The following is a 19783-nucleotide window of genomic DNA, read 5'->3' as shown; positions in this document are numbered from 1 at the left end:
TCCTCAAACTAGAATACTCTATTTTCTGGAATTGTTTTTTAAAATATCAGTCTTGTTTCAGGTTACCCCTTATTTGTCAAAATTTCAAACATTTCTATTTTAGAATTCTTATGAAAGTGATATAAGGTTTAAAATTTTTGAAATGAAATCCAAAATAATCATGAATAAAGATAGTATGATTTTTGTTAGAATCCACATAAATATGAAAATAAATTAGAAGTATTAGATTATTAGAAATGCATTCCTAGAGCATTGTTAATACATGTCATAAAAACAGAAAAATAGAAATTAACCAAAATCATGACCATGCCCCTTTAAAGTAATAAAACAAGTCTATGCTTAATAAGTAGATTATGTTAGTACTGCTTATAATAATGCTTGAACCTGACAAATTATTATTTTGATGAAATCAATGTATGATATCATTATATTCAACTCTTTAAAACAGAATTTAAGTAGTTAAATTGGCTTTTACTTTTTAATATACAGTCGTTAGCAATTATAAACAACAACCGTACGCATATTAATACAGTGGAACTTCGATATTTCGAACTCTGATATGTTGAATACTATAGATATGTCGAAGTGATTTGTAAGTCCCAACCACTTTTTTTTTTTAAGTACAAAACTGACATATTTTCTAGGTGTTTTGGTGATTTCATTCCTATCTCATATTGTTTGATTAAACAGTGTGTGGCTATTTTGTATCACGACAAAATGTTATCAATTTGGAACAAAATGGCTTTTCAAACGGATGTCAGACATGTTGTGACAATGTAGCATTCCACCTTAAAAGCTGCTGATCTTTGCTCAATTTCACGGGGAAAATATTTTGATCAATCATTTATTGCGGTTTTTGTTTTTGTTACAGATCCAGTACCAAGAGCATAGCTTACAGCCTTAAGGTGACTCACATATTCCCCCGCAGTGGGTCTCTGTATGGAGGCACTGTGGTCACAGTAACCGGACAAGGATTCGGAAACACTGCCTCTCACATCAAGGCCAGCTTTGGCGGTCATGCCTGTGACGTGGTCGGCACTGTAACCGACACTCAGTTCAAATGTCAGATCGCTACAACCGGTAAAGTTCATCAGGTCACTAACCAGGGAACCAGCTCAGGTAGGTGAAAGTCCACAGGGAATTAAAACAAAGGTGTTGAATACACAATATTTACAGTAACCATATGTAAAATTGAAATACAGCATGATTTTCAATTTCATGGTGAAGCCTTAATTCGAAAATCAAAAATCTATCTATTTTTTGGTTTAGAAATGTTTCACGTATGTGTTTCAGTGTATGGTGTTGGGTATGCCTGGAAAATCAAAAATCTATCTATTTGTTGGTTTAGAAATGTTTCACCCCTGTGTTTCAGTGTATGGTGTTGGGTATGCCTGGAGTCCAATGACCTTGGACGCTAACGTCGGGGATTTCATCGAGTGGAAGTGGTCTGTGGCAGCTGGAGTGTCTGGAATCAACATTGGTGTGTATCAGACAGACACCGCCGTTGCCACCACCAGCTCTGGATTCTCCAGTGGAGCAGCAGTCCCCTCTGGAATGTACAAGTACCAGGTGACAAAGACCGGGGATGTCTTCTACTGGAGCGATTACGTTGACGCCAAGAAAGAAATCACATTTCGTGGAGCCATTAAAGTGACCCCACGACCCCAGTCTGTGGAGGACTTCACCCTAAAGCTCAGTGGATACGAAGCTGAATATGACACAGCATCAGGTACAGTCAAGTGTTGTAACCAAACTTACTTCTTAAAGATGAGTATGAAAATAGACCGTATAAGGTGTTGAACTATTCATTTTCATATGGTTATGAAGCATCAGATGTTGTCTCCCTTGTTGTAATCAAACAAGACTTATTGACTTAATGACAAGTAATTAAAAATAGACCAGACATCGTTTCAAGGAACTCTTGATTATCACAAAAATATAAATCGACAAAGAATATCGTGTTAACACCGTTGCTTATATCTCCAACAGGTGTATCTGACCCAGCAGCCTCTGCCTGTGAATTAACCTCCGCTATCTCGGGTTGCACCGAATCCCCAGCCACTGGAGGAACCGCCGGAAAATTCCACTTCTCCTTCGAGACTTGTCGCTCTCCATCAGTGTCCAGTGTCTCCCACGATCAAGGTCATGCGGTCCAGGATGTGACTCTGGCAGGGTCTGGATTTGGAGCCTCCGGGTGCCAGCATAAGATAGACATGGGGGATTTCACCTGCAGTGTCTCATCAGCCTCAGCTGGCAGCCTGGTCTGTAATGTGGATGGATCTACAAAACCTCAGGTTTGCTCCTGTACATTTCATCTGAAATTCAATGAACTTAATTCTGAAAACTTTATACTGTGTATGAAAAACTACAGGGGAACTACATGTATAATAGTTATATCTAACAGTGAAAGGATCATTTTTAGTTTCAAGTTAATTTGTAAATCCAGTTTTTGTTCCTTATGTACAGGTTGGAGTGATGAAAGAGGTCCAGGTGTCTGTTGTAAATCGTGGCTTTGCTCTCATGGCCACCCCCAAGGTCCCGACCTTTGTTCTCCTTCCCCACGTGAGCTCTTACTCCCCACAGGAGGGGTCTTTGAAGGGAGGCTTCACCCTGACCATCAATGGCGGTGGCTTCAATGCTGACACAGTGGTCACTATCGATGCTATTACCTGTGAGATCACCAGTGTTACCTATGACACAATCACCTGTGTGGCTCCTTCCCTCAACACCTACAGCTCCAAGGCTCTGGTGGTCAAGGTGCCCAGTAATGGCAACAACCTGGAAGCCAAGTGCTCCGACCCCCTGCTCAGCTGTTCTATCCGCTATGCCCAGGCCTCTACCCCCACCGTGACCTCAGTGACCCCAGACTCTGTGTCTGGGTCCTCCACTATGTTGACCATTGTAGGTACTTTGTTTGGCACCACTTCATCAGGGGTCACAGTGACCATTGGAGGGGCACCATGTACCATCTCCTCAGTGACTGACACTCAGATTCAGTGTACAGTTGGAACAGTCCCCGTTGGCTCCCAAGATGTGTCTGTTGTTGTTGATGGTGTTGGCAAGGCAACAACTGCCATCAAAGTCCAGAGTGAGGCTGTCTTGACCTCAATCTCCCCAAATACAGGAAGCACAAATGGTGGTACCCTGGTAACAATTGCTGGAAATGGTTTTGTGACCAACAAGACAACAGTCACCATTGGAGGAAATGCTTGCGACCTGAAGACTGTGACATCCACTAGTATTGAATGTACCACCCCAGCAGGGACCGGAGCAGCCACTGTAGCAGTGGTGTCTAATGGAGTCACCTACGCCTCTCTGACCTACACCTACGATTCCTCAGCCACACCCACTATCACCTCCATCAGCCCCTCCAGTGGAAACCCTGGACAGACCCTCACCATCACCGGTACTGGCTTTGTCTCCGGAATGGTCAAGGTTGCAGTGGGAGACACAGATTGTACCGTGACTAGCTCCACCTCCACCCAGATTGAGTGCACTCTGGGAGCAAGTTCAGCTGGTGCCCGGTCAGTACTGGTGGACGTGACTGGACAAGGTGTATCAGACAAGACCAATCAGTTCACCTACAGCCTTGCCCTCGGAAGTATCAGCCCATCCTCAGGTAAAGCATTCTAAACAAGTTTTAACCCCCCTGTAAACATCACTATTGTACTGTAAACCAAATTTTATATGTAATTTTTAGTGTCCTCAAGTGCAAAAAACACTTTGTATCTACTTGGGAAGAATATTTGAAACAGATTTTGCTCTCAAATCCTTCATATATTTATCATGTTAGTATATGGTTTCAGTTCCTGACTTAGGTATAATAATGAAGCTTGTTTTTTTTTTTCTTCAGGAAGTCTTGGAGGTGGTCAAACTGTGACCATCACAGGACATGGCTTCTCTTCTAAGACGGGCATCACCATCTGTGGTGAACCCTGCCCCCTGGACTCCAGTGCCACCCAGAGTCAGACACAGTATGTCTGCTTCACTCCAACCAATGCAGGTAAATCATTCACAACATCCACAGAAACAATCTCTGAATCAGATCTATATACACTGTATAATAACTAAACTTGATAACTGTTAGCCAGACATTGCATTACATTGAGGGAAAGTGATTGATTTCATAATCTAGCAGCAATGCATTCGTGCTGATTATTAGTCTGTAACATAGCAGTGAGATGTGAGTACTTTCTCTGGTTTGTAGCTGGTAGCTGTGACGTGGTGGCCACTGAGGGATCAGAGACTGACACCCTGGCCGCCAGTTACACGTACGATAGTTCCGTCACACCCACCATCACCTCCGTCAACCCCAACTATGGCGGAACAGGCGGAGGAACATCCGTCACAGTCACTGGGTCTGGATTCGGGTAGGAACTTGTCTATTAAGATTGAAGTGTATTTGAATTTTTTTCCCCTGAAACAGGAGTCTGAAATATGTTGATGCGTTATTTACAAATTCTGCTTACATCTGTTGTGTAGAACCAATGCTGCGGCTGTGTCAGTGAAGATTGGAGGTGTGACTTGCGCCATTGACACCATCACTGATACCTCCCTGACTTGTACCACCGGTGCCAGATCTGGATCCATTGACACAGCAGTGGCGCTCCAGGTCGCCACTAATGGTATTGCTGATCAGGTAAGTGTGTGGTATACCAGTTTACAACAACAGCTGGGCTAATTGAGGACTTCTTATATGTTCTTCTGCTATTATTGCTCTTATTCTATCATTTTAGTAAAAATAATAGAATAAGTGGATTTTAAGTCATATTTAAGTATATTGAAATAATTTCCAAACAAATGCTGCTTTGCTCTCATTGTATGCCAGTATCTGAATTGGACCTAGAATGTGTTGTATATCAGTTTAAGGGTTATATAGAACACAGAATGTGTTGTATATCAGTTTAAGGGTTATATAGAACAAAGAATGTGTTGTATATCAGTTTAAGGGTTATATAATTCTCTTTGCTCCTTTTGCTCTCATCTCATATGTGAAGGATCATGAATCATATGCTATTTTGTGTTACATTTATAATAAGAGTATATAATCCTTTTCAGACTAATGCCGCCTTCCGTTACCTGGATGTGTGGTCCTCGAGCACCACCTGGATGGGAGGGACCCTGCCTGAGGAAGGAGAGATGGTAGTTATCCAGGAGAACCAGACAATCCTATTGGATGTCTCTACCCCCATACTGGGCATGCTCCTCATTCAAGGTAAGGGAGGCAAACGCTGTACAGCTCAGTAGGTCTAAATGTGTAACACCAAATTCTTTTACTTCCATTACAGTATTATGATATTTTACAAAGTATCGCCTCAGCTTAAAAGCATGTAACATCAAAGTCTTTTATATACATCTCTGTATATTACTTTTACAGGTGGAAAAGTTATTTTTGATGAGAAAGATATTGAGCTTAATGCTAAGTACATCCTAATCACCAACAATGGAGCTCTGCAGGTAGATTAACTGTTTAACAACCTCATTGTAGTTTCTATATACCAGTAATTTGAATGTTGAAAAAGAAAACATTTAAAATTACTGAATTTGATAAAACTATACTTTGACAGGTTGGACAAGAGGGTGCCCCCTTCCAGCATACAGCCACCATCACAATGCATGGAGTGTTCCGCTCTCCAGAACTCCCAATATACGGCTCCAAGTCCCTCGGCGTAAGGGAGGGAACACTGGATCTTCACGGTCAGTGCCACTTAATTTTACAGTAGAAAGAGAATATGTATGCATTTTAAGTTATCATATATAAGTAAAAAAGTATTTAACATGATTAGTTTTTAAAAAGTTTTATCCTAAACTCTATAAATGAGGAGGTCAAATACAAGCAGTATGAGATGACCTGCTTTTGATTTTATATTAGGAAAGCCCAAGGTGACCTGGACCCGCCTGGCTTCCACCGCCACCGCTGGATCCACCACCCTGACTCTCCAGCAGGCGGTGGACTGGGAGGTGGGAGACAAGATTGTGATTGCCACCACTGGGCACCGCCACTCACAGGAGGAGACAGAAACCAGGTACAGCCGTCATAAAACAACCTGCTACTGTAGATTTCTAATTAAACGCGAGGAATTCATATCCACATATAATTGCAAAAAGCATATCTCGTGACCTTTAAAATCTCGCTTTTATTATTTGGACGTATATAAACTACATAGAACTATGATGAAAATGTGGTAATCGCGATTTTATGTTCTTACAATTTGATGAAAAAGGGTTGAATAGCAGAATTAAGTACTGGCAAAAAATTAGGTATCTGTATAATCTTGTACAAATTGGCTGTAGTGACTTCTAAGTAGTAAAGTATCTATTGTACTGAATAACGTTAGCCTAAGGACTACCCAGTAGTGACTGATGGGTTCCATTTCTTGTAGGAGAGTGGCAGCTGTGTCAGCAGATGGTTTGACCGTGACCCTTGATTCAGCCTTGACCTACACTCACGTCCGTGTGACAGAGACTTACGGCTCCACTACTGTAGACATGGCAGGAGAAGTCGGTCTTCTCTCCCACAATGTCAGATTCCGTGGATATGGAGATCCGGAGTGGGTCTCAAACATCACCAAGTGTGAAGCTGGATTTGATACAGGTTTGCTTGTTGTTTACCTTGTTGCTTTCATTCTTTCTATCATTCTTTTGCTTCCTTTTACCTGAAAATTTAAATGACAAGATAAAATTACACATACCCAATGTTGTAGGAGAGTTTGCTACCCAGACCTGTTTCCAGGGTCGTTTTGGAGATGAGATGGGATCTGATGAATTTGGAGCTCACATCTTGGTCCATGCACCCAAACCTGACTTGGAATTGGCCATTGCCCGTATTGAGTATGTGGAGTTGACGCATGTGGGTCAGGCCTTCAGACTCGGAAGATACCCCATCCACTTGCATTTGAACGGTGACATGAAGTCCTCCTATGTCCGGGGCTGTGGTCTCCACAAGACTTTTAACAGAGCAGTGAACGTCCACAAGACCCACAACCTGAGGGTGGAACACAATGTCATCTACAATGTCATGGGAGGTTCCTTTTTCTTGGAAGATGGCATTGAAACTGGCAACTTCTTCCAGTACAATCTGGCCACATTTGTCAGAGCCAGTTCTAGCTTGTTGAACGATGACATCACCCCTGCTTGTTTCTGGGTCACCAACCCTAACAATACCATCCAACACAATGCAGCTGCTGGCGGAACCCACTTTGGATTCTGGTACAGAATGCACGAACATCCCGATGGACCCTCCTTTGATCCAAACATCTGTCCCAGACACGTTCCATTGGGAGTCTTCCAGAACAATACCGCTCACTCCATGGGATGGTTTGGATTATGGATCTTCCAGGAATACCACCCAAGAGTTGGTGGTTCCTGTAGCACCACCGCGGACCACGAAGTGGCCATCTTTAAGTCTCTGACAGTGTGGAACTGTGAGAAAGGAGCTGAGTCTGTCAATGTGGGAGCTCTCCAGTTCCATCAGTTCATCATGGTCCATAATGAAAAGGCTGGATACGAGGGGAAACTAATCAAGGACTCGCCTCAGTACGACGAAGCGACCAGCTATGCTGTCAAAGACAGTGTGATGGTGGCCAACAGCCCGGGACTGACTGCTGTGTCCGGACAGAAGAACTACTGCACCATCGGTGGAATTGTCCTTCCCTATGGAAACGGAATGTATGGCATCAACATTGAATTCCACAACTTTGCCCGTAGTGGCTGTAATTCCTTCACTTACACTAAGATCGACGGAACCTGTTCAGAGTTCTGTGGAGGTTACACCTACAAGTTCAGACAAATCAGTTTCACCAACTCTCCTAACCGCGGAAAGTTTGACTGGAAATGGCAGGCTGTGATGATTGATGAGGATGGATCTCTGTCAGGTGGGGCAGCTGGATCTCAGGTCACCCCAACCTCCGACACCCTACCCCCCTCGTAAGTATAGTTATAACTAAGACCAAAGTACCATCAGTAACTTGTAGTTCTAACATTAATAACTTTTATGCTTTTCTTTCTTCTTGATACAAAAGAAGGTAACAATAGCTTTCAGACATATTCAATATTTGAGAAGTTTTTGATTCTCTTTTTTCATTTCCCAACACGTATGCTTTAACTACGTATTGTATTTTTATGCCAGATGTACCAGTGATTCCAACTTCAACAAGGGCGTGCCAGCCAGTCTGTGCCCAGGTTCCCTCACATTCCACCGTGTGGCTCTGAACAACATCCAGCCCGTGTCTCTGGAGGCTCAGAGGATGATCCTCAACAACTCTTACGGAATCGACTACTCCGACTTCCACACCAAGAGAATCTCCCACAAACCCGGATGGATCGGACTTCTCATCGATGGAGAGACCTATAGATTCTCCTGGGAGGGTGGAGAGAAAATCACCAATATTTCCTACCATGCCACCTTCTACCAGTTTGGGGTAAAATTGAATTCATTTATAATCATAGTTTAACAAATCTATATCTTATCAATAAATTTTCAAATACTGAATACCGATACCTGGTTCATTTACCTTCCACAAAGATTTACCTCAACACAAGATATTTTTTCCTTTCAGGATGTATCTAACAATGTCAAGGTATGCCAGCGTTTTGAGAGGCAGCCTGATCGATTTTCACTCGATGGCAAGACCTTCCGTAACGCTACCACCTCTGCCATGGTGTACGGAACCAACAAGAATGGAGACTGGGAATTCAGTCAATCCGACATGGAGCTCTGCTTTTTGGGTGAGATAATTTAAAAAATTCTCTGTCTAGAACACATGCTTCGGTTATTTTTTTTAATTAATCCAATTATAATTAAAGAGTGTTTACATTGTTTAAAGAAAGATTTAAACTGGATCTGAGATAATATTTCAATATACTTTTGTATGAATGTCTTGTGTTTTATAGTATCTGGAAAGAAGAGTCGCAGAAGGAAGAGAGGTTCTGGTGCCATGCCTATCTACGCAGAGGATGTCGACTCCTTCATGACCGCCTTCAAATGTTACTACACAGGTTGTGTGCCTCCCCCAGACCCAGACACCATTCCCCCAACCTGTACCCGACCCTCAAACGCAACCAAGTGGTCCGACATGGCAACCTGGCAAACCGCAGAGGCTGGCTGGGGCGGTAACCTCGGTAATGGATTGTATGGACTTCCCAAACAGGGTGACAAGGTCAAGATTCCTAAAGGTAAGCTTATTTTGGGGGGTTCATTTTGAAAGGAATTTACTCTAAAGAGCTATGATTAGATCTGTTTTTTTCCAAAAATTTTTGTACTTTAGGTTAATATTATTTAATCTGTCATGGGAGGCCTATAGTTTGAGGAAGAGATCAATAAAAAGAGATTATGATGGATCTGGGTTTACGATTACTGTCTGTGTGTCTGTAGGTTACTGGGTAATTCTGGATCAGGCAATTCCTAGCTTCACAGAGCTGGTGATCGAGGGAACTCTAGAACTCGACCACGGACCCACCAAGGACAACGACATCACCATTGACGTGACCTATCTATACATCCGAGGAGGAAGACTTATCATTGGCTGTGAGGAGTCTGCTCCTTATGAAGGCAAAGCTTCTATTGTGTTGCGTGGTACTGCCAGCACCACCCCGTATCCCGTTACAGAGGGGCCCAATGTGGGATCTAAAGTCATTGGTAAGGTGTCATTGAAAATAATCAAAACCTTTTCATTGAAATGTTGAAGTGCAATTGTGGGCTTTGTAGGAAGAGGATTACCGGTAGTTTCCAAAACTTATTCCAATCCTTGTATACCAGGAGATATCAGTTTATTGTAGTAAAAGCATGCATTTCTAGATTTTTGTTACTTTTCTGCTTAAAATTCATTAATATCTTACTTTGATATACATGTATTAGTTCAGGTGTTGAATTGTTGTTTGTAGGCGTATTTGGAGGGTTGGACCTGCATGGTAAGAACCACACAGCCACATGGACTACCCTGTCCCAGACCGCTGACTCCGGAGCCAACCAGATTACGCTCACTGACGCAGTGGACTGGGCTGTCAATGATGAAATCGTGATCACCGCTACCAGCTACAAGGCATGGGAGGTCGAGATCAGGAAAATCAGCGCTGTGTCCGCCGACAAGAAAACCCTGACCCTGAATGCCACCCTGGCCAACAAACACATCTGTAAGTTATATATGCATGACTTCATTCACTCATTAAGTTGTTCACACATTGCAGATCTACAAGGTAATGAAGGGGTCTTGTGTATAGAATATTCATTAATTGGGTTTTTAAAAAAGTTGTACTACAAATAAAGGTTTAGTTCTTGCCCTGAAGTTTAAGACAAATTTTTTTCAGCTATGGAAGAGACTTTCAGTAATGGAGAGAAATACTCCATGAGAGCTGAAGTTGGACTTTTGACCAGGAACATTCGAATCATCGGAGCCGAGTATCCAGAAATGTTCACCGAGTCCTACGGAGCTCGAGTCCTTGTCGGAGTCACAGCTGATGCAACCAGACGCTACACAGGCATGCACTGGTTTTTGTAATTTTTACTTTGTGAGATACCGGTAATTGTTATCTCTAATTGCATGTATACATTTATATTCTATGTAATGTGCATGAGATTACATATGCTTAATAAAAACAGTTTTTAGATAGCTTTTGCCATTGAATCTTTTAAGATTACATATGCTCAATCAAAAACGGTTTTTATTTACCGGTAGCTTTTGCCATTACATCTTTAAAGTTATGCACAGCTTATGAATATAGATTTTTTTTTTAATAAACTTTTATAATGCTATAATAATATCTACCGGTAATTATAGGATTTGCCAGGATCTCCAATGTTGAGTTTTACCGGGGTGGACAGGAAGGCTACACCGCGACCTATGACCCCCGCCACGCCCTCAGCTTTGTGGACATCCCCATCTCCCATATCAAGCCATGCTACGTCAAACACAGCAGCTTCCACCACAACCTCGGAATTGCTCTCGGCGTGTACGGAACCAACAACCTGGAGATACAGGGCAATGTCATCTACCACACCATCGGATCAGGTGACTTATCCTTTTATCCTGTGTTTATTGTAAGATAAAATGGTACTCTACTTAACCTTTTGACCATCAATTCAGGTAACATCTCTTTCCAATTTAGTGTAAATTGGGAGGAGAATGATTAGATATTTTATATTTTCTCATTTAAAAATACTTAAACCTCTTATAAAAATGAATAGTATTATGAAAATACATGAAAAGAGACGTAATTTGCAGGAAATTTGAATGGGTCTGAATTAGTTACCCGTGTCTGTAAGAAACTCACTGAAAGAAACGAAGTAAACGTTTTCTTTTGTGTTCAAAACCAATTGAATGATATTTGTTTTACTTCATCCAGCAATCCACACCAAGTCAGCAGGCACTGCCATCCGTAACAACCTGATCTCCCTCAACATCTGGCCAGGCACTTACAATGGCCGCTCCGAGTCCCAGAACATCTACTATGATGGGTCGGTGGACACCATTGGTGCTGCCGATACCATACTTCAGGTCAGTCAACAAGCCAGTCCTCTCTCTCTCTCTCTCTCTCTCTCTCTCTCTCTCTATGTGTAATTTATTTAACTGTTATTTATGGGTACCAGTAATTGTAAATAATATAACTTATTGATAGATAATTGTAAATTATGTAATTATGTAAGATTATTAAAAAATTATATAACTGTTATTCATAGATTATTAAAAAATTATATGTAGCTGTTATTTATTGATTATTAAAAAAATTATTTAATTGTTATTTATAGATTATTAAAAAATTATATAACTGTCATTTATAGATTATTAAAAAATTATATAATCGCTACAATTAGCAAATGACACTGCAAGTTGTTATCATAATTATAAAAAAAATCTTGCAATTTCTTTTTTTAAATTTAGGGAAATGCAATTTCGTCCTCTGAGCGCTCTGGTTACCATGGAGATTTTGAGAGCTGCACGGCCACAGACACCTGGTTTGACAACGTCTTCCACTCCAACCTAATGGCAGTTGGTATCTTCCCCATTGACAAAGTCAACCCACCAACCTGCTGGAGGATCGCCAACATGACCATCTGGAAGAACTACAACTTTGGAGTATATTATCAGAGGTCGATCATGATTTCCTTCATATTAATGGAGTATTTAACAGTAAAATGTTTGTCAATCCTCAGAATCACAATCTTGCTTCTCATTACACGAAGGTTTATATTAATATGTTTTCTGATCAATATTTCCAAAATTATGTATCTTAAGTAAAATTATGTAATAATTTTTAAGATCTCACATAAGGAAATCACCAACAGTTTTATGATATGAGCATCCTATGTTTTTCACAAAGAATTTAACCAGTTCCATTGTGTTCTGTTTGTTTTCATCAAGTGTAAAATAAAAGTGTAAACTACAATAGATTTCACAGGAATCTCACACAACAAAGGGAACTCACTCTGCCTTGCTTCACATAACTTCACTGACCAGCTTGTAATCTGTTTTACAGTCAGTACGAGGTCAGCATGGAGAAGCTGACGGTTGTGGACAACAACGTCGGTATTTTCCCGATGGTCCTTGGACCACCAGCTCTCGACCATTTATACCAGAACAAAAAGATCACCATTTCCAAGAGTTTGATCGTCGGAAAGTCCTCTGTATTTGACTGTGCCAATGACAAGATGGACTTCTCACTGCCTTACTTCACCTTGAGGAGAACTTTTGACAAGTCCTGGAGGATTGGAACTGCGGGAAGAACTGGAATTGGTCTGACGATCTTCAGCTCTGGACCCAACAATTCACCGGAGAAACCTTTCATTGGCATCATGGCCTACAACGCTATAGCTGGCTTCACTACCATCACAGGTGAGAGTCACCCAGTCCCTGGTGCAAGCCAGGGCGATATGTTTCTAAATATAAGTCAAAACAGGGTATCTCACATTTGTTAAACAGAGATATATGGAGTCCAAAGTTAAAAGAAAAAGGTGGTTTTTGCTGATATTGGTTCTTGCTGGTGCAAGTCAGAATGATATACCTCCATTCATAAGTAGTTCTGTAGACACAGACATCAGAAAATCAAAGGTACCTGGTACATAGATTGTTATGGTAAATAAAATGATAAAGCCAAATAACTAAAGATGTTTGATGAAAAAAGAAGCCTCATATTTTTAGTGTAATTGATCAGTTTTTTGATAGTTTTATTTGAGCTGTAAATGTAGACTCATGCTTTAAACAAACCTTTCCTTATTTCGCCAATGCACAACAGATACTACTTTTGCCAACTTCCAAACTGGTTCATCTGGCGAATGTGGACAAGATGTTGCTATAACCTCTGACCCAAACAACGATGATGCCTGTCACCCCACGGAGCTGTCAGGAAACAGGAAGTTCAATGTTGGAGACGAGAACACAGTGTATTACCACCGACCAAGATTAGCGTAAGTTCCACAATAAACTTGTTCACCTTTATATATCTTGTAACAAAACCAGGTATACCGAATCGAAATATAAATTTTTTTGCCTTTACAATGAAATAAGTTATACTACCACATCATAATATATTACATGAAAATATATGCTTGTTTTGTCGATAAATGAAAATAAACTGATCTGATTGTGTTGATATTCATTGTAATTAAAATATATGCATTATTTTGATGATACAGGAAGATTAATCCTGCCGACTGCGTTGACTTTGACTGTGACGGCCTCAAGAAGTGTCTTGTCGAGGATAAAGATGGCAGCATGCTGGGAACTGTGGGAACAGTGGTGCCCCAGTCTGAGTTTGAGTGGGACGGGGACCCGAGACGTGGACTCGGAGACTACAGAATCCCCAAACCTCTGCTCACTGACCCCAGTGGTGCTGTCAAAACAGTGTCCGAGGTGGCCAAGTACAAAGGTACCATATCTAAATCTTATCATGAAAACAGTTCAACTGAGATTTAATTGGATTGTTTATGGAGAGAAGTAATAATTTATTTCAAGTCTTTAGGATTGATGGTAAGAAAATTTACCTTTTTTCTATGTTCATAAGTTATGTCTTTTCAGACGTTGATGTTTTAATTCTCTGTGTTATGTTACAGGTATTCTCCGAGACAATACGTGTACTTACAATGATAAGAGGCAGTCCTACCTCTGCACCGCCTACAACTACAAGCAGCTGACCATAGAAAACATGGATGCAGACACCGAGATCCGACGTCTCTCCCCTGTCGCCGTCCTGGGATGGAACGACAATGGGGACGGATACATTGACCTGATTAACGGACCCCAGGATCATGGCTGGTGTGCAGGATACACCTGTCAGAAGAGACTGTCCACATTCCAGGCCATTACTCCCATTGGTCAGTGTTCTGGGATTCAGCTCGCTCGCACTCTCTCTCTCTCTCTCTCTCTCTCTTTCTCTCTCTCTCTCTCTCTCTCTCTCTCTCTCTCTCTCTCTCTCTCTCTCTCTCTATCTTTGTTCAGTGATAAAGAAACATGAATATCCCAATTGTCATAATTAACAACTTGACGTTGTTCAGCTCTGCCCAAGGTTTCCATAGTCTTTATCTAGATGTGTTGTGATTTGGACATTGTATTCAATGACCTGACTTTTTGTATTGCAGGCAGAAACTATTCTCTGTATTTCACAAGTAATTCTCCTCAGCACCTCCGCCTGATGATGCTCAACACGCCAAACAAAGATCGCATCAGAGTAGGGGCATACAACAGCAAGCCAAATCGACTTGACGTTTACGTGAACGGTGACTACAAACTTCCCAAGAACGGACAACTGGACTCCAACAAGAATCTGATTCTGCAACAAGCCACCAGTGTTGGCGAGTTCAATCCTAAGGTAGACAGTGACCCATGTGGAACAAATTACATGGACCGTGACTGGCAGGAGTTACAGGTCATTGTGTGCGGTGGGGATGAGGTCGAGATTAAGATGTCCCCTCAGATCGTGGTGGGATTCAACATCCCCACTATGACTGTGGACCAGTTCTTTGGACCCAACCTTCTCAACAATTTGGCCACCTTCCTGGGTATCTCCAGTGACAAGATCAGAACCATGCAAGTTCAGTCGGGCGTGAGCCGCCGAAAGCGATCAACCGGAACCAACACCATGTACTACATAGAAGTGGGCAACCCCCCATGTACTGATATCAACTGTACATCTGCCGTCAGTGTAATGACATACACTGATCAACAAGCCCTGGCCTCCAAAATCATCAACCAGTACCAGGTAGGGGCCTCCATTCCATTCAAAAGCCAAAAAAAATCCCAAAGTTGCTGTAGAGGCAGAAATATTTGTTGAGGATATAATTTCATTACTTTCCTGGCAGTATATATTAATGAAATTAATCCATGACAAATTTCTTACCCAAGTTACAGTGACACATTTTAGAGATTACAATTTGAAGAAATTAAATGCCAATAAAATCTTATTTGGTTTTAGAACAACGTAATTTTGACCCAATGAAAATATTTGCTTCTACAGTATCTACAGTGATTTAATATACAGTTGAACTAAGTATCTGGAATTCCGATATCACAAATATCATTGAAATATGACTTCACAGTCCCAATCACTTGTATTTTAACTTCAATTTATTGACTTTTTAGATACTAAGAAATTTTTTCTTATTCTTCTTAAGTTAGAAATGAAGAAGTTTGATTGCATTTGTTTTATTATATATATATTGGTATAGCTTACTGCTCTGTCTCATCTTTCAAACTATTTTTTGAAAATTGTAAAAAATAATATAATAAAAATTTCAATTCAATTCTATTCCCTAGATTAAAAAGCAGTATTGAAGTTGAACTTTTTTTTGTAGCTGGGTAATCTCTCAGACATCCTGAACATCACCATTAATGGTGTGGCCGTGGCTGAGGCCCTGCCCCCGACATCTGACCCTAACTGGGCAACAGTGGTATCCTCCAGTAACTACCAGAATGCTATCCGGATCCCGGAGGTGATGGAATTCCAGACGACCTTGACTGCTGGCACAGAAGGCAACGCCTTCCCTGTCCAACCTGTTCTACAGTTCCGAGAGAGCAATGTAAGTACATATGTACTGGGTACACTTTGGTTAACCATCGTCATTAGGAACAGAATAATGCAAAGGTCAATTAGTGTATTAATTATTTAATCTGTGTTTTTATTAGATTAATTGAAGATTTATGTTATTGATTTGTTTAAATCAAGACGGACAATAACTGTTAAGAATTTATACAAGGTTAAGAAATTCATTTACTGGATAAAGAAATCCTAATCAAATACTTTTGATTCTTTTATAGATTTTTTATGACCGAATAATTAAAATAAATAGAATCAAGATTAAATATTAAAAAAAAATCAGACATTCAAAAATATTTCCAACACAATGGATATCTGTTTTATTTATTGGCATATTGCTTACATTTATATCATAATTGAGTATGAATAACTTCACAGAATAAGTGAACAAATCTCAGAAATAGATACAGATTGTTAACTGTCTACTACAGCATAATTTAGTCAAATTGAAAAATGATCTTGAATCAAATTCAGTGTGATGATGTATTGTTTGTGTGATATATTTATCTGTCTTTTTACAGCCCACATCGGTAATGATTGGTGTACACAATAATGAGATATACCTTACTAACAGTTTTATTTTGGGAATGAGTTTTCATTGGTTTTTGGACCCTTATTTGTTCTCAGTGTTTGCCTCACTAAGTATCTAAGTATCTCAGATACTCAAACAATGGTGGAAAAGTTTTGAAAGTCTAGGAGAAAAAATCACACTTTGAATTTCTTGAAGTCAAGAGAAAAATGAATATGAAGAAAGTTTAAATCTAATCAATAAGATGTAGCAAAAGTTTGGATTCAAGTTATCTTAGAATATAAATGCAATTGAACGTCCACTTCTAGAATCAAAAGTCTGTGTTCAGAATCTCTTACTGAGGCAATCAGTGATTTGTTAATAATGCGGTTTATGTACATATTTACCTCCCCTTTAATATTAAAGCCTGCACATTATTCCCCTTGTATTTCACAATATGTCATCTAATTTAATATGACTTCAGCATGTCAGTACTGCAAAGATGACCACAAGCACTGTTTTGCATGAACATTAATTAATGATAACTTGAATCGGTGTATCAAATGAAGACTGGATTTTGCACTTACCCTCAGACTTACTGATTATTTGTATCTCTAATTACAACTCCCTGGTATGTACTATATACACACCAAGGATTCAGAATTACCAAGGTGATTTAAGCATGGGTATTTTTTATTTTATTTGCTGTCATGGTTTTTATTTGATTTGGTTTTTTAACATTTCTCATTTTTTTCAAGCTGGTGAGTGATGAAACATTAACTTTGGGGATTAAGTTTTGTTTTTCTATGGCTTTAACCATTGAATCTCCCATTTCCTTGCACACTAAATGTATATTTTAAATCAAAAGTTATCTAAAAGATTCATTTATCAGATGATTTTATTGATTTGATTCTGTTATGGAGAAGTTTGCTTAATTGCAGTCATAAGATTTGATAGTAACCACATGTATATGTATATCATCCATTATGTACATGTTTATCATCCATTATATACATGTGTTCCATCCATTATATATGTGTATATCATCCATTATGTTGCCTTTGATTTAACAGGGAGACAGAATTACCCTGCTTGGAGCCTCTTCTCACCCGTGGAAGGTGGAGGTCAGTTTGAGATCAGGAAGTGGCAGCAACCCCTCGGCTACCCTCATCGGGAACACCACGGTGTCCTTCATCGACGGTTACGCCAACTTCAGCGGTCTAGGAATCTCTCACAGCGGCTCTGGGTAAGAGAAACCAGACTCATTTTCTCTTACCTATGTTGTGGGATCACACCCACAACAGAAATAAAGAACATATACTATGGAATTATAATTTGTCGTGGCTCGGGTCTTGCGGATTTTGTAGGTCTCACTCGTCTATAAATTTATATCCTCAAACACATAATAAAGTAAAGTATTACTTCAATGATCATAAAAGTAAATCCATAAAATAATGTGCTCATGATCCTGCGAATATTCAAGAATCCTCAAAAGCTTGGCTCTAAAATTGTTGAATGATTTCAAAATAGAGTATGAAGCAGTGAGAGTTTCCTGTGATTAAAAGATGATCATCAATGTCAACTGTACAATTTTTCCTAACTGATGCATTGTTGAATTACATGTATGCTTTGTAAATTCTTCAGGTATATCTTAGACTTCAAGGTCATTGATCCCACAGAAGCGACCTTCACCCTGGCCTCTGCAGCCATCAGTGTGGCCGAGCGACTTTTGACCTCTGCTGTGACCTACACCTCCCCCGACATCTACCATGGTAGTGCCCACACGGTCACACTCGATATCAGGGACAAAACATCAGGGGCAACCTTGACAGACATTGCTTGGAGTGTAAGTGTACTAATGATTTTCTAATGTTGTATATCTGTAGAATTATCAAGAGCTTGCTCCGTTTTGCATAAGAATAGTCTAGAAGTTCTGTGATACACAAGCCATTTCTTTTTCTTTTGAAAATATTTCTGTGTTCCCTAGACTTTAGTAAAGTACAAATGCTCATGAAAGAGTCTCTAAAATTGTTCAACAGTGTTGAGGTCTCCAACCAACTCTTCAGTGGAGTACTATCTTGTTTCAGGGTCTGAACTGGTACGCTAACATTTCCCTGGTAACTGGGCTCACCTACACCGGCTCAATGACTAGTACAGCAACCAAAGCTTTTGACCCAGTCACTGGTCTAGTGACCGTGAACGACCTTCAGATGGACACCGTCGGAATGGCCCATGTCAAGTTCACCGTGTACTCTGTCCCCACCCACTACTCCCACGAGGTCATTCACGAGCTGTCTCTGTACCCCACCGAGGCCCAGTCGGTGACCATTGACACCACCAGTGCCATCAAGGTCAAGTTCGATCTAGACTATGCCACCTATGGTACCACGCAGTTTGGAGCCGTCATTGTGAACTACTTCCAGTCAAGGTTCAAGTACATGAAGATGTCCAGCTTAGAAGTCAGCCAAGGTAGGAACTGGAGTTGTCTTTATTTCGGAGTTTACCATGCAGCTTTTATTCAAATCCACAAATTTTGTTCAAAATGAGGTTGAAAGTGAAAGTCTTGTTTTGTGATGTTAATTTTTTAAATTTACTTAATTATGAAATTAAATAGATAGTGACAGTATTCATGAATTATTTATTTGTACTTGAGAAAAAAAATTAAGATTAAGATTATGCAAAAAAAAACCCCTCATTTCTTAAAAGATATGGTATCTCAAATGAATATTATGTTGTTTATGAACATTTATTACACTTAGATATGATACTTTTTCTGAGATATATATTTGAGACATCTGAAATATGCTTCTAAACCTGCTATGATTACGTACAACAGGAAGTGTGATTGTGGCTGTGACCGTGTCTGGGAACTCTACGACCGTCCTTGAGGTGACAGAAGCCATGTGTGATGCCATTAAGTCGGGCACCAGCTTTACATACCAGGGAACCAGTGTACAGCTCTCCAAGTATATGACGGTCAACGGAGCCAGCTACTGCAGTGACGAGGTAGATAGAAGTACTGCTTACAGTCAAACATACTTATAGTGAATGCCTGGGACAAACCATTTTGATTCCCTATTAATGAAATCTGTTTTTTCTGATATGATTTTTGATACGTATTAAGCCTTATGAATGACAAAGACTTTGCTATAAGCAGGATTTCATTATATGCATGTATTTTATGGGGGGGGGGGGGGGGGGGGGGGGGGGTATTTCTGCATGTGTGGCATTGTGTGCAGAACTATGATATAT

At 40.3% G+C, this 19783-nt stretch overlaps 1 protein-coding gene across 4 annotated transcripts in view; it reads left to right on the top strand.

Annotated features, from left to right (window-relative positions):
- LOC128191453 (fibrocystin-L-like) overlaps nt 1-19783 on the top strand; it is a 43723-nt gene that overhangs the window by 18916 nt on the left and 5024 nt on the right. For 3 of the 4 annotated variants that reach the window (XM_052863521.1, XM_052863519.1, XM_052863520.1), the window contains exons 30-61: nt 872-1119; nt 1373-1729; nt 1990-2294; nt 2467-3619; nt 3854-4003; nt 4208-4370; nt 4483-4639; nt 5059-5215; nt 5378-5457; nt 5568-5697; nt 5873-6026; nt 6384-6595; nt 6705-7926; nt 8129-8420; nt 8559-8727; nt 8893-9174; nt 9374-9637; nt 9883-10131; nt 10306-10476; nt 10776-11006; nt 11341-11492; nt 11877-12085; nt 12472-12827; nt 13228-13399; nt 13628-13860; nt 14045-14305; nt 14570-15189; nt 15782-16006; nt 17605-17777; nt 18176-18377; nt 18619-19000; nt 19368-19537. In XM_052863521.1, the coding sequence (XP_052719481.1) occupies nt 872-1119; nt 1373-1729; nt 1990-2294; nt 2467-3619; nt 3854-4003; nt 4208-4370; nt 4483-4639; nt 5059-5215; nt 5378-5457; nt 5568-5697; nt 5873-6026; nt 6384-6595; nt 6705-7926; nt 8129-8420; nt 8559-8727; nt 8893-9174; nt 9374-9637; nt 9883-10131; nt 10306-10476; nt 10776-11006; nt 11341-11492; nt 11877-12085; nt 12472-12827; nt 13228-13399; nt 13628-13860; nt 14045-14305; nt 14570-15189; nt 15782-16006; nt 17605-17777; nt 18176-18377; nt 18619-19000; nt 19368-19537 (9301 nt within the window). Of the gene's footprint in view, nt 1-871; nt 1120-1372; nt 1730-1989; nt 2295-2466; nt 3620-3853; nt 4004-4207; nt 4371-4482; nt 4640-5058; nt 5216-5377; nt 5458-5567; nt 5698-5872; nt 6027-6383; nt 6596-6704; nt 7927-8128; nt 8421-8558; nt 8728-8892; nt 9175-9373; nt 9638-9882; nt 10132-10305; nt 10477-10775; nt 11007-11340; nt 11493-11876; nt 12086-12471; nt 12828-13227; nt 13400-13627; nt 13861-14044; nt 14306-14569; nt 15190-15781; nt 16007-16544; nt 16701-17604; nt 17778-18175; nt 18378-18618; nt 19001-19367; nt 19538-19783 lie in introns of those variants that run through there. The other variant, XM_052863522.1, reaches the window with a different exon arrangement.

Source organism: Crassostrea angulata, chromosome 7 (genome assembly GCF_025612915.1).
Source record: "Crassostrea angulata isolate pt1a10 chromosome 7, ASM2561291v2, whole genome shotgun sequence".
NCBI lineage: Eukaryota > Metazoa > Mollusca > Bivalvia > Ostreida > Ostreidae > Magallana > Magallana angulata.
The sequence above is the reverse complement of the archived record's forward strand: the minus strand, read 5'-3'. Positions and strand labels throughout refer to the sequence as shown.